Here is a 26062-nt window from a genome sequence, read left to right on the forward strand (position 1 = left end):
CGTGTAAATGCTGAACATTTATTTGGACATTATTGCACTACACCTACGTTGTGTTTTCCAAAAGGCATGTTTTTAGATCCCACCAGCCTTCACAATTAGACAGTTCTATGAGCTGTGCTGAATTTAGCTATGAGGCAAATACATATCACATGATGTTATGACTTGTTGTTTGGATGTTTTCTATGGAAAATAATCTGATCCATAAATAAGTGTCAAGTAAAATCAGTGAAATCTAATCACTTAAATTTAAAACATAAAAACAAAGCAATGAGAGTTTGTTATTCTTGGCATAAAGTAAATGGGAAAATTATTTTTACATTCATCAATTTCCTGTTTTCCCATCTTTTTCCATCTTATGTTTATAATCAAGCGAATTTCTTAGTGTCCTTCATTAATTCATTCATCCTGGCTTTGAAGCAATAGTGGGAAGGCGAGGTTTCCCCTTTAACTTTTGTTGCCAAACCCTTTTCATCCTATGAAAGTCCATTCTTCGATAACTTGTGGAAATGAGTTAAAGGAATTCTGCTTCCACATGTTCCCTCGCTGCAAATACGTTTGTTTGTGTTCAGTGGATACTGGAGCCACATTAATTTTCCATGTCCCCTTGTTCTTATGCAGGGTCTCGTGTCCTTTGTCACGCTAAACGTGCTCTTCGTCCAGTTATAAAGGCTGTTATGGAGTTTTGCCATTGCCTGTTAGCATAAGAGCAATATAAAAAAAGTTTCTAATGAAGAAAGTTGTAAACTGGAATGAATGATTTTAAATGAAGAAAGTTAGTGGATCTGTAAATGTTTAAGCAGTGTGGGGCAGTGTAGTTCTGTGTTTGATTGTATTTCCATGGAATGATTCCTGTTCCTCTTTCCTTAAACCAGGTGAAGGAATTTGACTCGATATCCCGCCTGGACCAGTGGCTCACCACCATGCTGCTGCGCATCAAGAAGTCCATCCAGGGGGACGGGGAAGGAGACGGAGACCTCAAGTGAAGCGCTGTGTCTCTGTGGCATGCCGCTGAGTCCTCTTTAGTTTCGTGTTAGGGCCAGTGATCATTATGGGATGCCCATTCAGTGGCTTCATTTTGTTGCACGTGAGCCTGATGATGTGTGTGTGTTTAAGCCGCCATGTGTGTCACCATGCAGCGGACGGGTGGGCGGCTCCTGTGTGTACTGCGCGCGTGACAGGCTGTTTCCCGCTTGTCAGTCCCCAGAGTTTTCCGAGAACTGCTTCCGAATCTTACTCCTGTTATTTTGATACGTGCAGAGCTCCTGTTTAATTTTGCCACATATTTTTATGTCCTTTTTCCTGGACTTGAGTACCCAACCCAGTTCTAACAGATGCTTTGCACGTTCTCCGTGAACTTGCACCCGGATGGATTCTCTAAATGTGTGTGTTTAGTGTAGGATCGTTGTTAGGAATGCGTTTATGACTTTCCTTGTGAGAAATTATTTATCCTTTTTGTTATCTTGTGATTCTTTTGATGGTGCTAGTGACCAGTTTCTTTGCTTTTTATATCGTTCTGTAGCTAATATGCATGTGAGAATTCAGATCAGCCGGGCCTGCCAGCCGCTTACAGTGGGAAAAGAGGGAGCTTCCCGGCACTGCCTGGTAATGTGTGTGGACGCGTGTGGAGGTGGGCCTGATCTCACGTACAAGTGCACACACATACAGGATCTGGAAGCCTTGGGCGTTTTCCTTTCCTGGAGATGGTGTCCACTTTTAGTTGGGCAGGACCCTTGCTTCATCTTCATAGAAAGGTGTTTGAACTGGCACATCCCTTTACTTCCGTGTTCACACACTTTTCCACGTTGAGAGGGCACCTCGTGTGCCCTCTCATGTACATGCTTATCAGGGCTGGGAGGTTATCTCAGTCGAAGCTTGTGTGTCATTAATTTTAATTTTTAATTGTGTGTCATATTCATTTTATCCATTAATTGGATGTGATGGGCTTGGTAGGCTGAATACGGTACAGAGGTTTACTGTGCTCAGTTGGGAAAAGAACCCCAACTAGCTTCTGAGGGGACCTTGCGCTTAGCTGATGGAGTTGTTTTAACTTGTGTGTTTGAATTCTGTCCTATTATTTTGGCTTATATATGTGCTCTTTTGACTTGTGAACTTGATCCCTGCGCATAATGTTATGTGCCGACATCGTACTTTAGACGTGGTCTTGTTTCCTGAATCTCCTGTGTGCATATTTTTAGGCACAAATGATTTATGTTTGATGTGTGTTAATTGCCAGGTAATGACAGTGTTGACAGGTAAGTGGAATTTCCTGTGTCCTGTCAGTGTTAGCTGGTATTTGAATGGTGTTTGCATTTTTGGACGGTCCTCGACTGGGATTGGTAGCTGCTGTTGGGCAGAAATAGAGCGTGTGCCCAGGCTGAGGGCTGAGCGGGGAGGAAGGCTTGGGGATGGGGAACAGGTCCGTCTGGGATGAAGCAGAAAGTGGCAGGAAAGGAGGCTGAGAAGGGCCGGCTGGGACCCGGTCACGGAGCAGCCCTGTGGGCGGCCGTGAGGATTCGGTGGCCGTAGTTGCGGGGTCGCTTGTGCAGGCTGTGCTGGTGGAGAGGCAGGGCAGTGATGTCACAGTGTTGGCTGAGGGCAGCGGGAACGGACCAGGAGATGCGGGCGCTCTGACCTTGGGCCCTGGCATCCGATGAGGATTCCTTCCTTCCTTCAGAGGTCTGGGATTCTCAAAAGAAAGCTGGCTGTCAGTTTCGGGACATTTTGGGATGGAGCCGCTTGGTACTTCTTCACTTCCTGTTGGAACTATGAAAAAACGCTGAGAGAGAAAAGTGGGGTTTTGTTGCTCTACCTAATCCAGTGCCAACCGGCCAGAAGCACTTGGGTGAGATGAGCGTGGGGCCTGTGTCCTCCAGCTGCAGGTCTGTCCCACCTGAGGGGCTGTAAACCTCGCCGCCAGCGTGTGCGCTCTGTCGTTAGTCTGGAAGGTTTGTTCCCACTTGTTAAAGGAACCTGGTCTGACCACGTAAAGTAAAAAGCAAATGATGTCTTTTAAGGCAGTTTGTTTATTAGCTTTTCATACTGCACCCCTGACAGAAGACCTGTGGTTTTGAGAAATAGTATTGGCAGTGTTTTGTCACATCAGAGTTGTTTGTGTTGAAATGAACACTGGGATCAGTGCCTGGGTTAAGATGTTTTTGTTTTTAATATTTCACGTGAAAAAGAGTAAACTGTAATTGTAATGGCTAGAGCAGACCTGCCAGAACGTAACAGGAAAAGGAGCAGAAAAAAGTCCCATTAACAGTATCCAGACTTTCTCCCTTGAAATGTTCCATCAAAGTGGGCAGTGCTGTAACTCAGAGCCCGGGTCAGGTTTCCAGGATTTATAGATCGTTATTTATGAACAAAGTATAATGACTATTTATGTTACAGTCCTTGTGTTTTAGCAGATGGTGTTTAGTTCATTGTCAGAATGAGTTAAAATTTCTTACAGGAAAGCTTTGCTTTTTGTGGCAGCGTTTTTATAGCTTATGTGAATTCCTTTTTTATTTAATGATTTGAAAGCAGTATTCTTGCAGTCGTGACCCTGTGTGATGATGTCCCTGTAAACATTTATTGTTTCCTCTGATACCGTGCATTTAAGATGCCCAGAGGCAACCCCCATGGCTTTCTCGGGGCCTGTGGCACGCAGCCTGCCTCCCGGGGCCCCGGCCTGGCATGGCCCCTCCTCCCCCGCGCTGTTGGGGAGGGTGTATTATGAGAACTCATCCTGTGATGATAAATCCACCTTCGCAAAGAGTCCGTGTGTTTCATGTGAACCTGTACAGTAAATAAAGTCGAAGTTGTGAACGGTATGGTGAGTTTCCTGGTTGGTTTGCACAGGTCGGGAGTGGCTTCCTGTCCTGGAAGGTGGCCCCCGGGGTTCAGGGCAGTGGGCAGCAGCCGTCCGGGCTCTGCAGGCTCCCCGTTCCCATCCCTCCTGCTGCCTGGTCAGGGATCTCACTGGCAGGCTTGAAGGAGGAATGGCCCCTAGGAGACCTCGGAGGGGGAGGCCGGGGGCCCGAAGCCCCGTCTCCCTTGGTGGAGCCACATTGACTTGGCGCTGTCAGAGGGCCTTGTTCAGGTCCCTCAAAGATCATTTGAGGCAAATTCAAAATGAATGGTCGAACAGGCCGTCCCATCTAGGAATTCTGCCAAGTTGTTGATATTCAAGGTTACTTTCTCATTCAAATGTCTCTTCTGCTTCCTAACAGAAGCTCCCGTGGTGGGTTTTGCCAGCCTCGGTGAGGGTCCCAGAGGCCCGTGCAAACTGGTGGAGGGAAGTGGGCAGTTCCTGGGGCTCAGCTGGGGGGTGACGGATGTGCCAGGCGGCCCTGTGCCCGCATTCATCTGCCCGTCTTGGTGCCTGTGGACAAATGGACTTTCGCCTGAAATAATGTTACTTAGAGTGACAGGAACACCATCAAGTTCAGTTAAGGGGACAGAAGACACTTGCTTGGTCTCAAAAAATGTCCCTGCTGTGGCAAGATATACAACAGGTTAGAATTAAATGATAACTTACACTCAAATTGGTCAGTTTAGATGATCACCTTTGGCAAAACCACATTTCTGTGAAGATCACCTTTAATAAAGGTTTTACCCCACCACCTGGCCAATTTTGTTTTCAAACTCTGTACAACAAATTTTGGTTAAAAGCAGAGGCAAGGGAGCTTTGGAGTCTGGGCTGAGAGCGTCTCCCACACAATGGTTGGAAGGCGCGAAATCGCCGCCTTGGTGGCCTGACCTGAGCGTCTGGGGCTGACAGTCACGTGGCAGCACAGCACCTGGATGGGGAGAAACGGAGACGCCCCACAAACCCCCGAGATGAGATGCATCTTCGGCAGGGTTTGGGGCGGCAGCCCTCCTGTCCCCTCCCGGGAAGCAGGGAAGTGACCGTAGATGGAGGAGCCTCTGAGGCGCAGTCACCATGGCCGCGATGAGGCTGGGCCCCTCCGCGCCGCCTGGCACCAGCTACCGAGGCCGAGCGCATGCGGGGCCAGGCCTGTCACGTGTCAGGAACACACGTGCGGTGCACGGAGGTGGCGAGACTCCAAGGACCAGGGAATTAAGGAAGCTGCCTGTATGAATCAGGAATCTTATTTCTGTAGAACCTAAATTCTAATAATGGAAATAAACTTAGACTTGCAAAACTATTTTTACAAAACATTTATTAACACATTAAAGTTTTCTGTAGAATTTCTAAAGAAACAAATTCAAGACAAAAATTATTCCGAGAGGTAACAAAATAATCTATTACTTAAATTTCTTCTCATCATTAAGATGACTTTACCCCAAGAAACAGTTCATTAGCCGGGCAGGTTCGTTCTCCTTTCGAGAGTAAAATGTGTGTGAGAGTCACTGTTTTGCTCTGTGAACACAAGTGGGCGACGCTGTCACAGCTGGAGGTGGATTCGGTACTGCTGCCTGCAGCCTGTGTCAGCACCTGGGACGCCTTCGGCACCTTCAGTGTTGACGTCACCGTCTCACGGGGAAGAAAGCATCCTCGGTCTTTTTCTGGCATCTCGTGCAGCTGTGTCTTCATCCCGGACTTGCATAAAGTACCCTTCCTCTTAGAAAATGACTGTTTTCACAGCAAGCGTAATAAATTAAATGTAAGAAAAAGAGCAACTAGTGACAATTCCCTTTCTCTTTTTACCTGGGTCACACGTGAGTCAAAGCACTGTGCACGTGGCGACCTGCCCTCACCACTGGATCAAGAGCCAGGCTGGGTAAGGACAGCGGAATTACCAAAGGCCAGCATGAGACAGAGGTGCATTTAAGACAAGGTTGGCGGTTCCATGGTCCACTCTTGAGGCTAATCAGAGGAGTGTACAGAGGCTTTTGGTCCCTTTTGCCCAATTCGCTCATGCTCCCAGGGGAACGTGCGTGCCAGTGACTTGCCTGTGTCAGCGTCTAGACATGTTAATGAGAAATGCTGGGTTTCTGAAAATCACAGAAATCGTCAAAAAAACCTAGCAAAACTACCAGTACTCTGTGTTCTTAGATTGGCTACCACCACCTCACTGCTACTTGTGGATAAAGTAACTACACTATGTTTCAAGTGATCTCAAGCCCCTGGCTTAATTTTTCACACCTCTTTGCAAAAACTACTACGCTGTTTTCTGCTAGTCTTTGGTAGGACAGCTTTTTTAAATTGGATTTTTAGAAATGAAACCTGTAGCCACATCTCAGGTCATTTTATGACAAACTTCCTAGCTGCATGTGTGCTGTGAGCAGCTACTTTACAAGTGTTCAGTTTAGTGCCTACGAACGGGGGGGGGGGGGCAGACGGGGACAAGTGCAGTCATCTGTCTCTTTAGCCCCATTCCAGGGTCCCAGAGCACCTCTGACTGGCTTCAGTTCAACAGCAAAGAAACAGCTGAAAATAAATACATGCTCCCAGTTTTATTTCAGCTTGGCAGAAAAATAGCTTTAAAGTATCAGAAATAAACTTCCATGAGGAAGCTGAGCAGTAACCCCAGCCTCAGGAGCCTCAGGAATGTCAAGGTCATCAAGCATTAGGATGATTCCACCAGAATTAAGTGAGGTTATGTTAACTGCCTTGTTTGCTGATGAAGCGTGGCTGAGACCACGCGGATCAGGATTTCTAAGGGAAAGCATGAGAAATGGTTTGACAGAGACGTGCAAGTTAGCAGAAATTCAAGAAACTGCGGAAGCCATCCTTGCCCACTTCTTTGCCCACAGTTCTTGACCCCTGACGAACGCTCGCGTCCAGCCCTCACGCACGCAGGCGCGGGTGCAAGGCTGGGACCGCGGGGCAGGTGACCCCGCGCTCTAGTCTGCGTGAGTCAGAGAGTGGAGCTGTGTGGGCCCGGGTCCGTCTGCGGCGTCAGCTCGCTCAGCTCGTTGATGGTGGTGGCCAGCAGCGTGTCCTGGGACCCCACTGGGCCGTCCGACTTACAGGCCGGGTCCGCAGGACTGTCATCGTGCACGGCAGGCATGCTGCCCTGCACGGTGGCCAGGTTGTGAAAATGGCCATTTTCTGCGAAAGACAGCAATTTATCAGAGAGTTTGGACGGCGTGTACTCTTCATCGGGCTGCTCAGTCTTGTGCCCATCGCCATTCTTGGGAGAGCCGTCCACGATGACGAGGAAAGACTTCCATGGAGTTGTCTTATCGTGGATCTGCGGACCAAACGCAGAACAGAGAGATCACCCACTATGTCCCTAACCAGGATCTGCAGAGCCCCCAATTCGCAGCCACTGGTTACCAGGTACAACAGCCTTCTCCAACCGTCAGACACGTGTCTGCCACTGCGGTCCCTGCCAGAAAGGACTCAGCATGCCCCGGGCCCTGCTTCACCCCGCTTGGCTGCTCTTGCTGCAGGGGAGGGAGAGCCCCGCCTTCCCCTGGGACCCCCTTCCGGATCGAGGGCCTCAGGGAAGGGAGGGTGGGCGGCTATGCCGTCCAGCGACCGTCCCTGGGGGCCACCCTGGCCGCTCACCGAGGTGTGCCGCCGGAGCGTGGACTTGTCGGTGAACGTCCGCCCGCACGCGTTGCACATGAACGGCTTCTCCCCCGTGTGGATCCGGTGATGGCGCTGGAGCGCGTTGAGCTGCGTGAACTGCTTGCCACACTGGTCGCAACAGTAGGGCCGCTCCCCTGGGAGGGAAGGGACGGAGGACACGAGAGCTACCGGCTGCTCTGGGCCGCCCCGCGTCCCGAGCCGCCACGGGGAGGGCGACACGGGCACGAGCAGCTGACCGTGCAGGAGCCCCAGGGGTCCGTGACCTCACCCACAGCTTTCCAGTCGTAAGTGACCCTGCGCTGGTGGGGGTGTTCACTAGCATGTGCAGATCATCACCCCTAATTCTAATCTCAAGGTGTTCAAAGGTTCACACGTCCACATCCAGGTTCACACATTCATACCTTTCCAGTTTGTCAGAGCCAGAAACTAGACACTCAAAAATGTTTAAATGCTATTAGGACGCACGACTTAAAGCTAAATTCCAAATAATTTTCCAGAAAATCTAAAACCTTCGGGATATTTTCTTGCCACACTGACCTCCCTTCTCTGGCGACATTCCGGCCATACCTGTGTGGACTTTGATATGCTGGTAAAGCGAATTCCGCTGAGCAAAAGTCCTGAAACAAACTTCACATTTAAAGGGTTTGGACCCAGTGTGGATCCTGTTGTGATGTTTTAAATACTCCTTGGAAGCGAAACTCTTGCCACACGTTTCACACATGAAAGGCCTCTCACCTACACGGAGACATGAGACACGAAGTTAGAAGTGACACGGGCGCTAGAACACGCAGAGGATGGGGTCCACCCTCCCAAGTGCCCTGGCAGGCAGCGCGTTCTTTTCTAGTTAAAACTGTCATAAAATCTCTTTGTGTCCAGTGCTCGCTACCTGCTGAAAGTTGGTGTAAAATGTCCCTGGAAATCCCAAGAAAGATTCCAGTAGATTAGAATTAAAGAGCGTATTCAACCAGCTCACGTTTTGGAAATTCAGTCATCCCAAACAAGAAAAACAGTTCGACAACGGGTTTGGTGGAACAGCTGGACTTGTTCACAGGGCTTCTGTGGGTCTCTATCAGAACAGAAGCCCCTCGTGAAGGGAGAGGATTGTGCGGTGGACACGTGGGGCGGTCCTGGAGCAGCTCCCAGCCGCCCGGGGTGGGGTCAGGGCAAGGAGGGCGTCCACCCTTCACGCTGCGCAGTTGGGGCCCTCAGGGCCCACAAACCAGACTCCTGTCAGGTGTGCCCCGATTTCTCAAACATCAAAACAAAACTACTGGCTTTAATAAAATCCAAATATATTAGCATGTTCAATCAAATGACCGATTCTAACTTAATCCTTCGGTGTGGTCTGACCTCCCCCGACCCCAGTCTTCCATCAGACACCAATTCTGCTCATTTTAGTCTATTAATTCACGTCATTAAGTGGTTCACCTATCGCACCATTTGAACTTGAGGCTCACAGGACAGTCAAAGAAGTAAAAATTTTTAAACGGGAGTAGGAAAGAACTGGGTTAGCGTGATAAGCCCAGTACCCGACAGCTAGACTCCACGCGCCCCAGGGCTCTGAACCCCAGGAGCACTGCACAGAATCAGAATAAAGAGCTTAAATGTTCTCCCTCACCTGATGAAATCGTACCACAAAAATTCTGAAAACCCCATAATTCCACCACCTTAACACATCATGTAACTACTTTATATTTCTGCAGGTTTTCAATAAAGCTGGGATTCACTGTATGCTCAGTTGTGCATTTTTCAAGTCGACAGCCAAACAGGCGTTTTTCCTAATATTCAGAGACCTTAGTCAAAAGGGCCTGGGACGGGACAGGGTGGATGTACCCATTTACTGAACCACTTCCCTGGGGTTGGACAGTCAGGTTTTTTCTAATGCTCTGTTCTTAGAAATGGCAGGAAGCGGGATAATAAGCATATAGCTTTTCCCATATTCTGAGCAATTTCTTTCAGAGGTCATGGCCACAAGCACACAGCACTGGAGGCAGCGGGCGTATTTTATGCATTTACTTATGCTCACTTATGAGACGGAAGAGCGTATCAGGGCTTTAACCTAAACCACTTGGCAGATGCCAACTTCTAAATTAAGAAAACTGCAGTTTTCCTCCTACAGCCAGGAAAGACATTCAATCATGACGGAGTATTTACCTGTGTGACACCTTTTATGATAAATCAGCATGTGGTTCTGAGTGAATCTTGCACCACATTCATCACAGACGAAAGGTTTTTCCCCCGTGTGAATTCTGAAAGCACAACATTCAGAGGGTAACTCAGGATGTATCAAAGCTCACTCTGCATTACCATCTCCTCCCTCACCTGGGGAGACACTTCGCTCCAGGAGCCCGAATGCGAAGGACTGAAAGGTGGCGAGGCCCAGGACTCTCACCCCCAAGTCAGTCTCTGCCCGAGTCAAGACCGCCACATCCCCGCCAGACGCCGAGTCCCCCCACGTGCTGCCCCCAGGTGCAGGCACAGGCTGTGCCTCTGCAGGCTGTTTATGACACCAAACAGCACCGTGTGGTATTTATAAAGCTCCCTCATTGAAAATAGTCACCCACAGACACCTTAGGAACCATGGCTGACAAAAGTACCACGCGATCAAAATGTTTACCATCCTTTCCTAGTTTGACGTAACAGTCTAGGAAGAACTGTTATCAACACATGAAGCCAGCCGGTCCCTGGGGCGCATGCGTAAGCACTGCATTTCAGGGCAAGGATGGAGTGGCTGTCACCATGTTTACTGAGCCCTTCCCGAGCCAGGCTATAAATGACAGTAAAAGGACAAGGAACACGCAGCTCCCACCCCTAGACTGGCCCAGGATGACGGCAGATCTGGGGAGAGTAGAAAACTGCTATGTCTGGATTTCAAGCATAAGTACTGAGCACTGGAAGGGAATTTATTTAAAAACTGAATGTCACCCACCTACATTTCAAAAATCAGTAACTGGAATCCCTGTCCGTCCTAATCCTGGAGCTTAGACTGACTGGTGGCAGGCACTCTCCAAGCCCAGAGAAGTGTCGCCCTGCTGAGGTCTTCAGTGGGACTCGCCACCCAGCCGGTCACAGGACTGAGTCCCAAATGAAGGGTCAGGAAGGGGGATGGGGTCGTTGGCCCCATTCGGCAAGGGTGGTGGGAGGCCTCAGCACCAGGAGTGGGAGAGGCCCCTGCGCCTGAACGGGAGGCGTGGGTCCCCATCAGCCGGGCCCGCGCCCAGGGAGCGCCATGCCCGCATCTCTGCCTCGAGAGAGAATCCAGAGGCTCAAAGCAGCCCCCGACTTTGCGAGGGAGCGAACTGAAGTGACCCATCCCGCGAGGCAGCCACACCGGCCGCCTCCTGGCACGCCCCCCACGTCTCCACGTGCGCTCTGGGGTTCGAGGCGGCCCGTGCCTACCTCAGGTGGGTCTTGAGGGCCGAGGGCTGCGAGAAGGTGGCCGGGCACTCGGTGCAGCCGTAGGGCTTGTGGCCCGTGTGCGTGCGCTCGTGCAGCCGCAGCGCCGTTTTGGAGCTCAGGCCCTTGCCGCACTGCTGGCACTGGTGCCGCTCGCCGCCGCCCTCGTGCACCTGCACCACGTGCCGCTTCACGTCCTTCTTCCTCTTGAACTTCTTGCCGCACAACTCGCACGGGAAGTGGCGCTCGCTGCTGTGCACATGGCGCTGGTGGCCCTTCAGGTTGCAGCGGTTGGCAAAAGTCTGGCCGCAGGTGTCGCAGCGGTGGACCACCTCGGTGGCCACGCCGTGGTGGTGCCGGACGTGCTTCAGGAAGCTCTTCTCGTACAGAAAGGCCTTCTCGCAGCGCGTGCACTGGAAGTTGCTCCTCCGCCTCCCCGCCCCCTCCTCCCCCTCCTCCCCCTCGTCCTCGTCCTCCTCCTCCTCCTCCCCCTGCCCCGCCTTCGGCAGCACTGCCTCCGCCTCGGCCCCAGCCCCGCCGTCCTCCTCGTCTTTTGCGACTGTGACCAGCTCCTTCACCGTTCCCCCGGCGTCTGGGCTGGGCTCCCGGGGGCCCCCACGGTCCCCGGTGTCCTGCTCGGCACTCTTCTGCTGCTCTCGGAGTCGTCGAGTGTACTTCTTTTTAGGGATTTCCACGAACACCTTCCGCCCAGCCAGCCTCCCGCTAGCCCTTCTGAACTTGGGGTAGGGGGACTTAGCGGTCTCTTTTCTCTTTTCTGGCTTCTCCCTGGACTTCCTCGAGGGCAGATCTGGCAACAGGCTGTTGCCGATTCTTGCCGCTGGGGGATCCAAGGAACCCGCGACGCCGTTGGCCAGAGGGCTGTCTGCGGCCACACCTGCCCGAGCATCAGGGGTGACAGCAGCAGCGACCTGGGAGCCGCTGCTCCCTTCTGCCTCCTGAGACTCCGAGAAATTCTGCAACTCCAAAAGTACCGACTCTAACATCTGTTTCTTCAACTGAAAACAGGTTTCAGATAAGTCCAAACATTTCAGCTTTTCTGCCATTTCCAGCATTCGCTGCACCCGATCTTCCTCCACCTGGACCTTTGCAGTGTAGACGAACTCAAGAAAAGAAGCGAAGTCAGCCACCTGCACTTCGTCTAAGTAGACATTAGTCCTCGTGCCGTCCGCAGTCTTCTCATTAAGAAACACTTCCTTAAAAAACTTGCTGGTGGCTGCCAGCACCGCCTTGTGGGCCATGAATTCCTCCCGGACGCCCTGGTACTCCACGCTGACAGTCACGTCGCACAGGTGACCCAGCAGGCGGAGCTGGTGCATTTCATGCAGAAGGTTAAGCGGGGAGGACTTGGATTCCAGCAGAACTGCACCACTCTCCATGTTTCTTCTTCCCAGGAACAGCTTTGAAAACAAATCAAGAATTATTCATGCATGAACCTCTGAAGTAGAAGGATTAAAAATTATGAGGATTATATCAGTTCTTTAGAGGAAATAAACTGATTAATGACCTAAACCTAACTTTTTTCATGTACAGATTCAAGTCACGCGCCACTTCTTAGCATTTTTCTGAAGCCCTGATGCACCTTCATGAGATATTTGCATGAAAACAGACTAAGACTGCCCTAAAGTGATGATTAATGAAACACATTAAAGCAGTAATTGGCTTCTCTAGGTCATTTTGTAATTTACTTACAGACCCAGACCCCCAAACTAACAGAATTTATAGCAACAATAAATAATGTCTACTACTTTGATCAGGAAACCAAATAAAACAAAATATAATACATGGCGGCCACGGTCTGAGAGCAAACCTTGTCTACCTTTGAAAACAACCAACTAAACTACTTTATAAGAAGAAAATTTCATGGAAAGTAGCCCACAATTCACAGTCATTCTCCAACCTCGTTAAGTCTCTCCTAGTGGAGTCACCGTCACTGCACAGAAGCGATGCGGGGCACTGCGCCGGGGGGGCACAGCTGCGCTACCCCGAGCAGGGCCCTCAACCCCTCCGAGCCGCAGTGGCTCCCGTGCTGGAGACTGACAGGCCGTCGTGAGGGCTGCAGCCGCGCCGGCCGTCCCGGCGACCCTCGAGCAGGCGTCACGGGGGAGGCCCTGACAAGGTCACAGGGCGGCCGGGGCGGACTCGGGCCTCCCGGTGCACCACCTTCCCGCCGCCAGGCCCGGACCGCCCGGGGATCCGTCCTCCCGGACCCGGCGCGGACGCTCCCCCCGGCGCACCCGCCTTTAGCTCCCGCATCTGCCGCCCGCCTCCAGGCTCGTCCGGGTCCCTGAGGCCGGCCTCACCTGCCCGGTCCAGCTCCTCAGCGCCCGCCGGTCGGCGGGGCAATGGCCGCAGGTGGCCGCCTCTGCCCTCGTCCGCCGACAGCCAGGCCAGCCCCGACTCCCCGGCGGCCTCCCGGCCCGCGCCTGGCCCCCGAGCCCGACTCGGAGCCCAGGCCTAGCGCCCTCCGCCCCGCGGGCCGCGCACGTACCGACCGGCCGCCGCCGACGAGCTTCCGAGGACTAGGCCCCGGGACCAGCAGACTGCCCGACGGACGGGGGCGGGGCGCGGCGCCGGCGAGGGCGACGTCGATTGGCCGTGGTGGGCCTGGCCCCGTCCGTCGCGGGTAGAGGAGGACCTGCGCATGCACGTCCCACTGCGGAGCCCATTCGGGAAATTACGTGATTCGACTCACGCTGCCGCCGTACGCCCGGCCGGCTTCGCAGGATTGCGTCACCCGCCGCGAACCACGGTCTGCGCCTGCGCAGAACACTGTGCCGGCGGCTCTGCGCTTCTCGCTACGCGGCGGGGGCAGGGCCGGCCCACCCCGAAAGTCACGTGACCTGCGGGGCACGCACGCCGTCTCGCGTGGGTCCCTCCCCGGCTCCAGCCCATGGGCAGTACAGCAGGTAGGCGGGTCCGCCGGATTGGGTGGAGCCCCTGGAGGAGCCGGGCGGAGAGAGAGGGCAGGGAGGTGGAGGGGCGGGGCGCTGGAGGAGGCAGGAGGGGGCGGGGCGGCGGGAGGAGGTTGCAGGAGTGGGCGCGGCTTGGGGAGAGGGCGCGGCGCCTCCACGTGCCGCAAGAAGCGGTTGTTGGATCCCCAGCGGAGCCTTGCAGAGTGGGCGGCTGAGTTCGTTCTGGGCACGCGGCAGGCGGGCGGGCAGTCAGGAGCTGAACCAGAGGCCGTCTGTGCTCCGAGAGCCTCCGAGCCTCGGGCTCCGGCCGCCACTCCCGGGTGTGTGCACGCCGTCGGCCGTTCGCCGGCGACCCCAGGGTACCAGCCCTCGCGTCCCAGAGGCTTCACGCCGCTACTCCGAGCCTCCGTTTGTCCTCATTTCTCCCAAACGCCCAGCGAACCCTGGGCCGATCTCTCATCCGGTGTCTTCCGGTTCAGTTTATGCAGTGTAGACAACATCCAGAAATGAGACAGATCCTCTGCGCAGTCATCATCTGGAACAGCGGTCCCCAACCCTTTTGGCACCAGGGACCGGTTTCGTGGAAGACAGTTTTTTTTGGTGGTGGGGGGGGTGACGGTTCAGGCAGTAATGTGAGCGATGGGGAGCTGCATATGAAGCTTTGCCCGCCACTCACCTGCTGTGCGGCCAGGTTCCTAACAGGCCGTGGACCGGTAGTGGTCCACGGCCCGGGGGTTAGGGACCCCTGATCTAGAACAACCCCTCTCTTACTATCTCTGTCATAGCCTGCAAAGCATCTGCCTGAAGCGGCTGGAATGCAGTGTGGACACGGGGAGCAGGGCCGGGGTGAGAGGGTCCAGGGAAGGAGGTCTCGGACAGCAGCCTCTTTTCCATGCTGTCAGGAGGGGAGGAAAGGGAGCATTTGAAAATAACTGTACTTACCATCCTTCAGCGTCTGTGTTTAGGGCTATAAGCGCTTCCACAGAGTGGGAGGCCTTGCCCTGATGGACCCAGTGTCACTGGTAGAAGGAGCCCGGGGCCAGGAAGCCTGGAGGCCGTGTGGCAGAGGATGGTGCTCAGCTTGCCTGGGCCTGGCTCCTCCTCCACGCAGGTCACATGCCACCCGCCCTCCCTGCCACCTACGGTGACACCTGGCACTGTGCCCACCTGACCTCCCTGGGTGTAGTCAGCGCACAAGCCAGACCTTGGGGAAGTGGGTCGGCCGCTGTTCACAGTGGAGCCCAAACAGGACAAAGCAGTTCTACCATCTTTCCCGCCCTACTTTCTAGCTTCTGATTTGTACAAACCCATACAATCTCTACTTTCTGCTGCAGCTAAAAAACACGGCAGAACTCTGCTGGTTCCAGAACAGCCCTGCCCTCCTCACACACCTACGGGCTCTTCCTACCTCCAGGTGCACCCAGAAGTGGATCCTGCTGTCGCTCCCCATCTCAGGAGGATTTCCAGAAGCCATCCCAGTTCCTGGAGGCCGGGCTCAGCTCCAGGTGCACACGCTGAGTTTAGTCTTTCTCCAGCCTAGGACTCTCCTGCCCTCCCTCACTTGGGGCCCCGACTTCCTCCTGCAAATGGATCTCCTCCCTGCAACTTCCCCCAAACTGGTCCCAAGTCTCAGGATAATAAGAACAGAATGTGCTTGATGGTTACAGAAGGTGGGTCACTACTACCCACCCCCAGTTACTGGTATTAGTCACTTCTCACAAAACTCTGTGAGGGGGGTTAGTATTATTACCCCCATTATACAGATGAGGAGACTGAGGCACAGGGATGTTAGCCAACTTACCCAAGATCACACAGAGAGCAAGACAGAGCCAGGGTACAACCTCCACAGCTCAGCTCTGCGCAGACCACATGCCTCTGCAGCTACAGCAAAACAGAGCTGTCTCCTGTCAGATCAGGTAAACGTCAAAAGGGAACTAGAGAGGGTGTGATTAAATAGCATCCTAGAAATTCCATGTCTGGTTTGCATGAGTCCAAAAGTGAACACTGAGAAGATGTGTTTTTTTTTTTTTTTCATGTGTGCAAAGTACAGTTGTTAAAAACAAAACAACAAAAACAGAAAAAAGAGGCCGTGGCTGCCGTGGGGCAGTACTGAAGCAGAGCCCCATACTCTCAGACCTGGGGAGAGAGGGCACTATGCTCTAAGATGCTGGGGGGACATGGGAGAACTTCTCACAAAAGCCCAGGGATCTAGGCCTACTGCCTGCCTGGCCGCATCACTTCCATCTCTCACCTCCGAGCTCTCCGGGGCCTGGGCCTGGGCATGGGTCTGCCAGTGGCCGCTATGAATACTGGTGTACAAGTATCTGAGTCCCTGCTTTCATTTCTTTTGGATATGTATCTAGAAGTAAAATTGCTGGATCATATGGTAATTCTGTGTTTACCATATCTGTTTTCCATGGCAGCTGCACCATTTTCCATTCCCACCAGCAGTGCACAAGGGTTCCAACTTCTCCACGTCCTCACAGATGGACTGAAACAATTTTAAGCAAGGGATTTTTACACATACACGGTGTCTTCAGCATGATATTCTATTTATTAAAACCCTAAATAGTTTCAAAAAATGGTCCTCAGTCTTCAGGATGTGAGCCCAAATAAAATGTCTCCTCTAAGAAAAGCCTATATGATAATTCATGATAGGAGATGGGAAACATACGAACAAATAGCACCTTATTTTTGGAAAGAGTTCAAATTCCACTAAAACATATATGTTTTAAAAATACATATATCCTCTTATCATGAGCATCACATTTGGATAAACTTAATCTGGCCACAAATGCTTTGAAATCAACTTTGCTTCAACACAGAATGTCAAAATAGGTGATGCACCGCTTTTTATAGGACAATTTCATATAAAACGTAACACCACTGCAGTCTTACTTTGTCACTAACAAGGATCCTGTCTAAGTGTTTAAAAGAGCACATGAAGTATTTAGAATGTGTTAGAAGTCCAAGTAGACGTAGAAGCAGCATATGTGGAAAAGAGCAGCCAGGATTCTGTGTTCTGCCCAAGTTAGTTAGCGTTCAGTGCTGAAAGGACTTCTTTATTTAGGGTCATAATAGCTTTAGTGATTGACCAAGTGAAGGAACTGGATATGATTATTATAAGTTTTATCTTCAGTTCCCTTTAGAAATGCTACCTGATCAGGTTCCAAGGTAGGAAGTACATCAGGCTATTCAAAGAAGCTTTGGAAAACAAGGAAAAAAACACCAACAGCCCAATGCAAAACTAACAAAGACAACCATGGCAGAGACAAGAGAATACTATAAAAAGCAATGATAAACCAATGAATACAACAAATTGACCGGAAGTTAAACATAACCTGTGATGTCGCATAAGTTTGCATGGGAAATGCAATCTCAGGGGCAGTTGGAATAGATGTTTATCTCCAAGTAACGCCCTGTAGCCATCCTGAGGAAGTGGAGTGAACAACTTTCAGGTAATTACGTTAGTGAAAATTTGGAAACCATCTACTCGCCCAAAAGGAGACAACTGAATAATTTATAATATATCCATGCACATTTTAAAAAATGTTTAATGGAACTTGTGGTAATCATTCCACAATGTATGTTTATCAAATCATCATGTACACTTTAAAGATAATTTGTCAATTATACTTAAAGCTGAAAAAATGTTGAATTGTTTGATGCAATGCTCACTATGTTATAATGAATAAAGAAGGTACGCTATTTTACCCAGGAAATGATCTGATTTAAAAGCAAATCTATAGAACCAGACCGGAAGGAACTCGCCACATCAAATTCTAAACTGCCCAGGGAGGGGCGGAGAAGCTGTGCGGCCGCCCACCCGACGCTGAGGAGAGGCGGGGCTGGGGCCTGAGATTCCGAGGCACTCACCGCCCACTGGCTGTCATAATCTCAGATTGTCACAGTCAATCTTCCGATTGGTCCTGGGCCGTCGCCTGATGATGATGTCGGCCGCCTTGCGTGTGCCCGGAAGCGTGCCTTGGTGGCCGGCGGACGCGCGGAGGCAGCTCCTGCGTCCAGGCCTCGGGCTGGTGGTCGCGCGATTTGGGTAGGTCAGCTCGGGCTTCCCTCCAGCCCTCTGGGCGGCGTCGCGGCGGCAGGTCGGGCGAGGTTTTCTTGCGCGGTCTCGGCTGTGCGGTCCACTGCGAGGTCAGGTTCCGGTGGGTCAGGCCAAGCGTATTAGGGCAGCTGGGGCTCCATCAAGAGTCTGAGTTTGGGCACGTCTTCACCTGCCTTCAATTTGGGCAAATATCCGGACTTCACACTAACTTCTCACAGGCCTAGGTGGGGATTTTTAAATGTTTAAAACATCCATTTTTGCGAGAACTCAGGATGTTTCAAAGCAGCATCTACTTGGAGACTTCACTGGTCAGGTCAGGAACAGGTCGGCCGCTCTCGGGGGGGAAAAGGCCACTCCTCGAGGTGCCCGCAACTTGAATACCCCTTACTTCTGGCTGCGGAAACAGAGTCCTGATTCTTAAGTGAGCTTTTAATTTAAAAAATAAGATGGGCGCACTGTATAAAAAATGAAGTCCAAGGACATTCGGCAGCAAATGCCTTGTCTCCACGTTAAAACTCTAGAACCCAATCCTTAAGGACAGCTGTCCTTACGTTTTTGCCAATCCTTCCAGAAGGTCCGTGCAAACAGAGCAAGCCTATATGGAATTTTTTTTTTTTTTTTTTAAACACAAAGCAGTTTCCTCATCTGTAAAATGAGATTGAAAATGGTGCGAAGTACCTTGAGCAGTTCTTGGGATGTTGTTCTCCCTGCCTGTGACAACTGTTGTCAATATTCCACGAAGCTGCCTGTGACAACTGTTGTCAATATTCCACAAAGTGTTTGAACTTCGTTTTCTGACTACCAAAGAAACTCAAAGATTGTTTCATATTCGTATCACGGACAGGTTTGCCTCTTCTTTTCAAGCCCCCTTCTGAGGGGCTGCGAGCCCCCGCTGTGTTGAAGTGCAGGCCTGAATGCTAGCTTTTAACAATCTTTTTCTTTGCCCTATAGAAGGCCCTGGTTCTGAAATTCTGAATAAAGCCACAACAGGCTTGTGTGTTTGGGGTTGGCTCGGGGAGTGTTTGAGGGAGGGGACACCTGGTGGGAGGGGAGGGCCGAGTTGCCTTGGCTGGGCCTGCAGGAGAGGAGAGCAAGAAGAGCTGCAGCAGGCGTGCACACACACATACGTGCACACCATTCCTTAGAGAGACCGTGAAATAGCTCATCTTCAGGTTAAAGCAGGAGATTCAGGTTAAAGCCTTGTCCTTTCCCCTCCCACCTGGCCTTAGTTAGAAGGCAATGTTCACACTTCATACAAGTCACGGTAAATAAGCCGACTGACCCATCCCCTGTCACACCTGCCTCTCCGAACCGGGAGGCGACAACTCAACAGTAATTGCGAGGCTGCAAGCAGGACGGCGGCAGAGGACAGGCAGAGAGTGTCTTCATGTCTGGATCCAAGTTGCATCTATATTTACTTCAGGGTGGTTTTCCGGGAGAAGTTTCAAGCCCATCTTGTGCCTCATTTCAAGGAGGAAACAGGTGAGATCCTGATGTAAGCAGCTTTTGGCAGGAAAGAGCTCTCCGAAGGGGCACCCTTTTGTCTTGTCACTTTAGCAAAGCTATATTGTCACTAACCTTAAACTAGGCGCCCCCATGCTCTACTCATCTCCTGCTCTAGCACACCTATCGAATTTTGATCACACAGTACCTTGCCTAACCTGTTGGTTCTTTCCGTAGATCAAAGAAATAAAAATGAAGAATAATTAACAGGTGTACAGATCTATTCCCTAACTTCCCCTCAGTAATGGCACAAATAAACTGTGAACAAGACAACATCTAAAGAAAAGATCACATTGGGAATTCCCTGGTGGTCCAGTGGTTAGGACTTAGCACTTTCACTGCCGGGGCCTGGGTTACATCCCTGGTCGAGGAGCTAAGATCCTGCCAGCTGCATGGTGCAGCCAAAAAAATTTTTTTAAATAAAAAAGATCATGAGGAGTTGACAAGCCTGCACACTGTGGGAGATGGCTACGAGCCTGATACCCTAGCTCCAAGATTAACTGACATTACTTCCCCTTTTCCCTTTAAAACTTTCATGGCAGGGAATTCCCTGGTGGTGCAGTGGTTAAGAATCCGCCTGCCAATGCAGGGGACACGGGTTTGATCCCTGGTCCAGGAAGATCCCACATGCTGCAGAGCAACTAAGCCCATGTGCCACAACTACTGAGCCTGCACTCTAGAGCTGGCGTGATACAACTACTGAGCCCACGTGCCACAACTACTGAAGCCCGTGCACGTAGAGCCCGTGCTCCGCAACAAGAGAAGCCACCGTGATGAGAAGCCCGTGCACCGCAACGAAGAGTAGCCCCCGCTCGCTGCAACTAGAGAAAGCCCACGCACAGCAACGAAGACCCAACGCAGCCAACAAAATAAGTAAATAAAAAATAAATTAATTTTTAAAAAAGAATTAAAAAAAAAAACCTTTCATGGCAGAGCAGCATCTTTAGAGGTGGATTTCAAGGACACAAGTCTGCCTTCTCCCAAGATTGCCATCTTTCTGATCAAAACAACATTTTCCATTTCTCCCAACACTTCCCTCTCGAGTATTGATTTTGAAGCATTGAGCATCTGGAGCTGAGTTCAGTAGCACTGATGTGCTTGGGAAGTCGAGGAACAAGGTCTTTCTGGCCTCGCCTCCTGATGGGCAGGACAAAATTCTCTCCTTAGGAGACAGCAGCGAGGGTCTGTGCTTCATATCAACCTGGTCAGTTCTGAGGCCCATTCCAGCTAAGAAGGGGCACATGTCCCCTCTGTCGCCTGGGCCTGTGCCTAGGCCCCGGCCACACTCATTTCCGGGTTCTCAGCCACCTGTCTCCGGACCAGCATTCCTCTTTATCTCTGCACCGGTACAGTAGGGACCAAGCACCATGGCTATCCAAGTTGAAATTAACTGGAATAAAGTATAAACCCAGTGCCCCAGTCACACGAGCCACATTTCGAGTGGCTGGGGGACATGTCCGCTCACCAGGCCCAGTGGGACAGCCTGACGCCCTCCTGCTCCCAGCACTAATGGGGCCACCCCACTCCACTCCTCGCCTATTTCTAGAGGCCACCGTACTGTTTAGAGTTTACTAGTCTGTGGCAGAAATTGGGCTGAGGGTAGGGTAACCAACTAGTTCCAGTTTTCCTGGGACTTTCCTGATCATAGCATTGACAGCCTCATCTGGGAAGCCCCAGTCCTGGGCAAACCAGGGTGCTCGGTCCACCCACAGAGCAAGTGATGTCCGACCGAGCTCTCAGTGGGATGGGGTCAGAGGGCAGTTCGTGCCCTTCGGTGGGGACACCCTGATGACACGTGGTGCTCACTTGTAGATAGGACGGTCCTGCATTCACCTAAATCCCCCCGAGGCCTCAAGTGTTAGAAGGCTCTGTGCCTGCGCCCCCTCAGCCGGGCTGGAGCCCCTCTGGCCCCCTGTGCCCACCTCCATCACCCCTGAGTTTCTCAGTCATGAGCCTTTGGAGGGGAGCATTCTGTAAGAGGAGTTGGCTGTCTCTGAACCTGGGATCTCTTCTCTCCTGGGGCACTTGAGTGGGTTTTCTGAGGCCCCCAACACTGCCGAGATCTGGCCTTGGAGAACGGACCTCCTGCTCTGGGGGGCTTTTGCTCCCCTAGCAACTCTATGAACCCTGAGGACCATGTCCGCCTTCCTCTTGGCCTCTCCCAGGGGCCCAATCACCCAGTGCCCGAGACAATCCCCAGGCAGGGCTCCGGGCTCAGGCCTGCATCTCAGCCAGGGAAACTGACCAGGGCTTGCCCTTAAGTACAAGCTGCCCCCCGTACAGCAGCCTCTGTCCTGCCTCCTGCCCTGTTCCTGTCCCACCAGCTCTCCGTCCAATCCCCAGGGTCAGGCCCCTTTGCTCTATCAGAGGGGAGTGAGATCCTTCCCGACACAGCAGCAATGCCCGCCTTGCCCAGCCATCCCCAGTGGACGCCACAGCCCCAGGCTAGAGGTCCCTGCTACCTGTGCAGCCTACACATCAAATTCCCCCTTTCCTAATCCTGACCCACACCCCTAGCCAGACCTTTTGTCACAGATTTACCTGGGGAAGCCACGTGTCCACAAGATCTCATCTATTAATCAAAGGATGATGGAAACGTCTAGTTTTCTTCTCTTTACTTGGAGAAATGCAGTTAGAGTTGGTCCTCAGGGTCAATAAAACCAGCATCCAATTCTGATGCCCCCCCAGCCCCACCTCAGTACTTCTTCCTCTTAAAAGCAGTTCTCCTCCTTCTCTTTGTAAGGGAGTAGGTCAATGTAGCTGCTTCATTTACAAGCAACTCCAGGTATCTCACCTGTTCTCATCCATGTAACTCCCAGCACAGGTGCTAAGGGAGGGCCCAGCACCTCGTTAGGGGATTCTGATGTGCTGTAAAGTGTCTTAATGGACAGCTAGGTTGTTTTTGTAAAATGCCAATGCCAGCCCCACCCTCAGATATTCAGAAGTAGTTGGTCCGGGATGTGCAGCCTGGTGAGTTTTCGAAGTGTCCCAACGGATTCCTGTGTGCACAGGCTGTGAGCCCGGCTCCCGTACACCTGTGTGCACACCTGTGCCTGGGGCAGGTGCTCGGCCCTGGACCTCAGCCCCTGCAGTGCCTTCTGCTGAGCTTGTTGCCTTTAACCCTCCTTCTCTTGCTCCCCCTCTCCAAAACCTACCAAACACATCAGGTGAGGGAAAAGAAGCAACATTCATATTATCATTTTATTCATCAGAATTTCCAGAGACAGGGTCTCTACTGGGCAAGTAGAAAAATAGAGAATTTTACTACTTTGAAAAGGCAGCTATGACAAGTGTACGCCGCGAAAAGGGCCCCTGGGACTCGAGGGAGCACAGAGTTCAGTCTGGGGGTGTCTCCCCATGCCACTAGCAGGCCCAGTCCTGGAAGCGGAAGCAGTCGCTGGCAATCTTCCACACTGTGTTGCTGGGCGAGGCCTGGGCTGTCAGGATGAAGTTCTGGTTGAAGTCCCGCTGTTTGTTGCCCTCAAACTTCACCGTCCCACAGATCACCACGAGGACCGTGGTCTGGCTCGGGGTGGCTTCATCGTGAACAGGCTGGCAGTCTACCACGTTGATTTGGAACTCACTAGAAGGCAGCATCTCAAAAAACTCACTCAAGGACTCTTGTCCCGAAACGGCGTTGCCGTTCCACACCAAGGTGGCCGTGCCCATGTACAGGCGGGACAGCAGCCGCCGCCTCTTGTCCATGGTGGTGTAGTACACGTTCACGAACTCCTCAGCGGCGCGGCAGGCCTGGTCCACATAGGTCTTGAAGTCCACGGACGCCATCTCTGGCCCCGCTGAGGAAGGCCTCCACCCAGGTGCTTCCTGTACCTGGGGGAGCTGGGCTGTGGGGCGGCAAGGTGGAAGAGACCCTGTGTGAATGCCATTGTCCATCCTGCCGGACAAATGAATACTCCTCCTCCTCTGTTGGTGGCAGAACGACTACACATGGTGGAGAGATGATTCTAGGCGCACACTGTTGCTGACGCCTGGTCTGACTAGGCCTCAGTTCGCTCACTTTAAACGGGACCATCCCCAGCTGTGCATAACTGCAATGTTGGATGAAAAGAAGCCGTGTACACCACGTGCTTAGTTAAAAAGCCTGAGACCCACATGGTCCGCAATGGTAGCTATTACTATGAATTTTAACGGTTTCGTTTTATAAGCTGTAGTACATCTGATAGTGGGAGGCCGCTTTTTCCTGGAAGCATGGAACAGCTGTGACTGCCCTAGAGAAGGGGGTAAAGGGACCTTCCTGGCGGTCCAGTGGTTAGGGCTCCAAGCTTCCACTGCAGGGGGCACGGGTTCAATCCCCGGTCGGGGAACTAAAATCCCACATGCTGCGTGGTACGGCCAAAAAAAAAAATTAGTAGAAGCAGGTAAAGATGCTGCACCCTGGGGAAGGGAACAGTGGCCCAACAAAGGCCAATCAGTCTATCCTCCGCTCACCTACAGGGTCTGGGAGGGAGAAGGCAGGTTTCCTAAGAGAGTAAGAGAACAAATGCCATGAGGACAGGACGGGACCAACATGGTGGCCACAGTCCTCATGACGGGCTCTAAGAAGCTAAGCTGGTGCCAAGCTCCTGGGAGCACAGGGGAGCCCCGTGAGCCGCGGAAAGACAGGCCAGATGGAAGAATTTCTATGGGGTGCAGGATTGTGGCAGCAAGGAAGAATTTCAGCTGTAGCCGAAATGTCACATTTCCTTAAAAAAAGGTCCAAAAGCACAAAGAAAAATTATCTTTTTTCAGGGTATGGTACAACTATTATAGCTGTATTCTTTTTTGCACGATTAAAATATTTCACTTAACAAAAATCCAACAGAGGACAACATTACTAAAACAGTGGATAGGTTTAGATTTACAAACTTAAATACTGAATATTTTTTTAAATTTCAACAACCTTAAAAAAAAAAAAATCTTATGAAAGAGATAAAAAATCCCAGGCAGGGTTGGGAAGGAGTCAGGCACTCTTTTCAGGGCGGAGGAAGGTGTAGGCCTGAGCCTCCAGGAGAGAACTAGCCAGGCTGGGCAGGAGCTCCCACCTAGAAAGCAGCGCTGGGTACCGAGCGCTGATGCGGGGTCCTGCCACCCCCTCGGGGACCTCAAGTCCAGCCTCGCAAACACTCACTCCAAGCTCCTATTTCCTAGCGCTTTACATTCGTACACCACGTCCTTTAATGGTCACCGAGACCAAATGAGGGTGTTACTGTAACAACTTCGCTAATGAGAAAAGAAAACTCACGTGTGGACGGAGGTCACACCCCTGATCTGTCACTACAAGAACTTGTTGCCGGGACGACGCGGTCCTCTCACTGGCTCCTGCCCTTCTGGGGTCCAGTCTGGGGCTCAAGGTTCCGGGACAGCCAGTTTGTCATTTCCCCCTGCGGGCCTGTCTCCCTCGCTGGACTCCCCATCAACCGGCGTCCACTCGATTCCCCAGCACCTCGGGCCTCCGCCTTGCAAACGCAGCTCACCCAGCTGCCCGCCCGGGCGTCTGCAGGGAGGGAGGTCGTTCCTGCGGGGCTGCGACCGGCCCAAGACCCGCTGCGGGACCAGCCGGCATCCCCACCACGCGGGGGCCACCTACCTGAGCTGAGGGGTACCGACCTACGCGGGGGTCACCTACTTGAGCAGGGGGCACTTACCTGCACGGGGTCACCTACCTGCGCAGAGATCACCTACCTGCGCTGGGAGGGGATCACTTAACTGAGTCGGGGGCACCGACCTGCGGGGGTCACCTACCTACGCGGGGGTCATCCATCTGCGCGGTGATCACCTACTTGAGCAGGAGGTACTCACCTGCACGGGATTACCTACCTGCCCGGACGGCACCTACCTGCGCTGGGTGGGCGGCACCTACCTGAGTGGGGGGCACCGACCTGCGTGGGGCACCTACCTTCGCGGGAGTGACAGCGGGGTGGCAGCCCTAGTCAGCGCCGGACAGCGTGGGCCTCAGTCAGCCGGGTAGGCGTGGGCGAAACGAGCCGGGTAGGCGAAGGCCGGCGTGGGCGGCTCCGGTCACGCGGGCCGCGGCACAACGGACTTTTGGGCCGGGTCCGCCGAGGCTCCGCGCTCCTCCGCTGCTCGCCCGAGGCGGCGCAGGAAGAGCGGCCTCCAACGAACCCCTTCCTTCCAGGACCCGCCTGGTCCGGTCGGCGCCTCCGCGGGTTCCCGCGCGCGGCCCGCCAGCTCCGCGCAGACGCGAGTCCCCGGCCTCCGCCCCCGCCCCGTGACGGGCAGCTGTGCCAGCCAGTGGGACGGCGGACCGCAGGCTAGCCCCGCCCAGGTGTGGCAGAGGCGAGGAGGGGCTTCCGGGAGAGACACTTTCCCAGAAGACCACGGCAAATCCGCGCTCGAGTCTTCATTGGTCAATCTGGGTCACAGACTCCGGCCCGACTTTAGGTGGGGCCTCTGATTGGACGAAGCTCCGCAAGTCCCGTCCCCGACTCTCGGGGCGGGGCTGTCTCGCGGCTGCGCGAAAGCCGCCGGGCATGAGAAGTTTATTGATGCCGCTGCGTTTTCAGAGTGTGTGCGTACCCCCCACCTTGGCTACGCTAGGGCGCACCTTTGCCTGCTTTCCTAAGGGGAAGCTTGCTCTCAGTGTTCAGGACAAGTTTAGAAACTGGGTGGGCTCTTCCATATAGGCGACCCCTCCGCCCCCAATGAAAAGTGTGGATT

General features: G+C 52.6%; 3 protein-coding genes across 12 annotated transcripts in view; 1 reads left to right on the top strand and 2 right to left on the bottom strand.

The window, feature by feature from the left end:
- Nucleotides 1–3812, top strand: part of NAPB (NSF attachment protein beta) — a 39714-nt gene extending 35902 nt beyond the window's left edge. For all 3 annotated transcript variants that reach the window (XM_082361049.1, XM_082361048.1, XM_082361050.1), the window contains one exon: nt 873–3812. In XM_082361049.1, the coding sequence (XP_082217175.1) occupies nt 873–983 (111 nt within the window). In that variant the 3' untranslated portion in view covers nt 984–3812. The remainder of the gene's footprint in view (nt 1–872) is intronic.
- A 1336-nt stretch (nt 3813–5148) lies between these two features.
- GZF1 (GDNF inducible zinc finger protein 1) lies at nt 5149–13542 on the bottom strand. Of its 3 annotated transcripts, none has more exons than XM_082361046.1 (6): nt 13392–13542; nt 10886–12300; nt 9641–9735; nt 8054–8221; nt 7463–7620; nt 5149–7142 (listed from the first exon to the last, which is right to left on the bottom strand). In XM_082361046.1, the coding sequence occupies exons 2-6, from the start codon at nt 12277–12279 to the stop codon at nt 6807–6809; spliced, it is 2151 nt and encodes a 716-aa protein (XP_082217172.1). In that variant the 5' UTR covers nt 12280–12300; nt 13392–13542; the 3' UTR covers nt 5149–6806. The 3 variants fall into 3 exon arrangements, with proteins under 3 accessions (XP_082217172.1, XP_082217171.1, XP_082217173.1); XM_082361045.1 differs by having other exon boundaries at nt 13204–13451; XM_082361047.1 differs by lacking the exon at nt 13392–13542 and adding an exon at nt 12801–13174.
- Nucleotides 13543–22567: 9025 nt separating this feature from the next.
- Nucleotides 22568–25617, bottom strand: NXT1 (nuclear transport factor 2 like export factor 1). 6 transcript variants are annotated; one of them, XM_082361052.1, is made up of 3 exons: nt 25281–25617; nt 24627–24878; nt 22568–23433 (listed from the first exon to the last, which is right to left on the bottom strand). In XM_082361052.1, the coding sequence occupies exon 3, from the start codon at nt 23276–23278 to the stop codon at nt 22748–22750; it is 531 nt and encodes a 176-aa protein (XP_082217178.1). In that variant the 5' UTR covers nt 23279–23433; nt 24627–24878; nt 25281–25617; the 3' UTR covers nt 22568–22747. The 6 variants fall into 6 exon arrangements, with proteins under 6 accessions (XP_082217178.1, XP_082217177.1, XP_082217182.1 ...); XM_082361051.1 differs by having other exon boundaries at nt 22568–24087; XM_082361056.1 differs by having other exon boundaries at nt 22568–23229; nt 25281–25616.
- Between the last annotated feature and the right edge of the window lie 445 nt (nt 25618–26062).

The sequence above is a fragment of the Balaenoptera borealis genome, assembly GCF_965194805.1.
Source record: "Balaenoptera borealis genome assembly, chromosome: 16".
Lineage (NCBI taxonomy): Eukaryota > Metazoa > Chordata > Mammalia > Artiodactyla > Balaenopteridae > Balaenoptera > Balaenoptera borealis.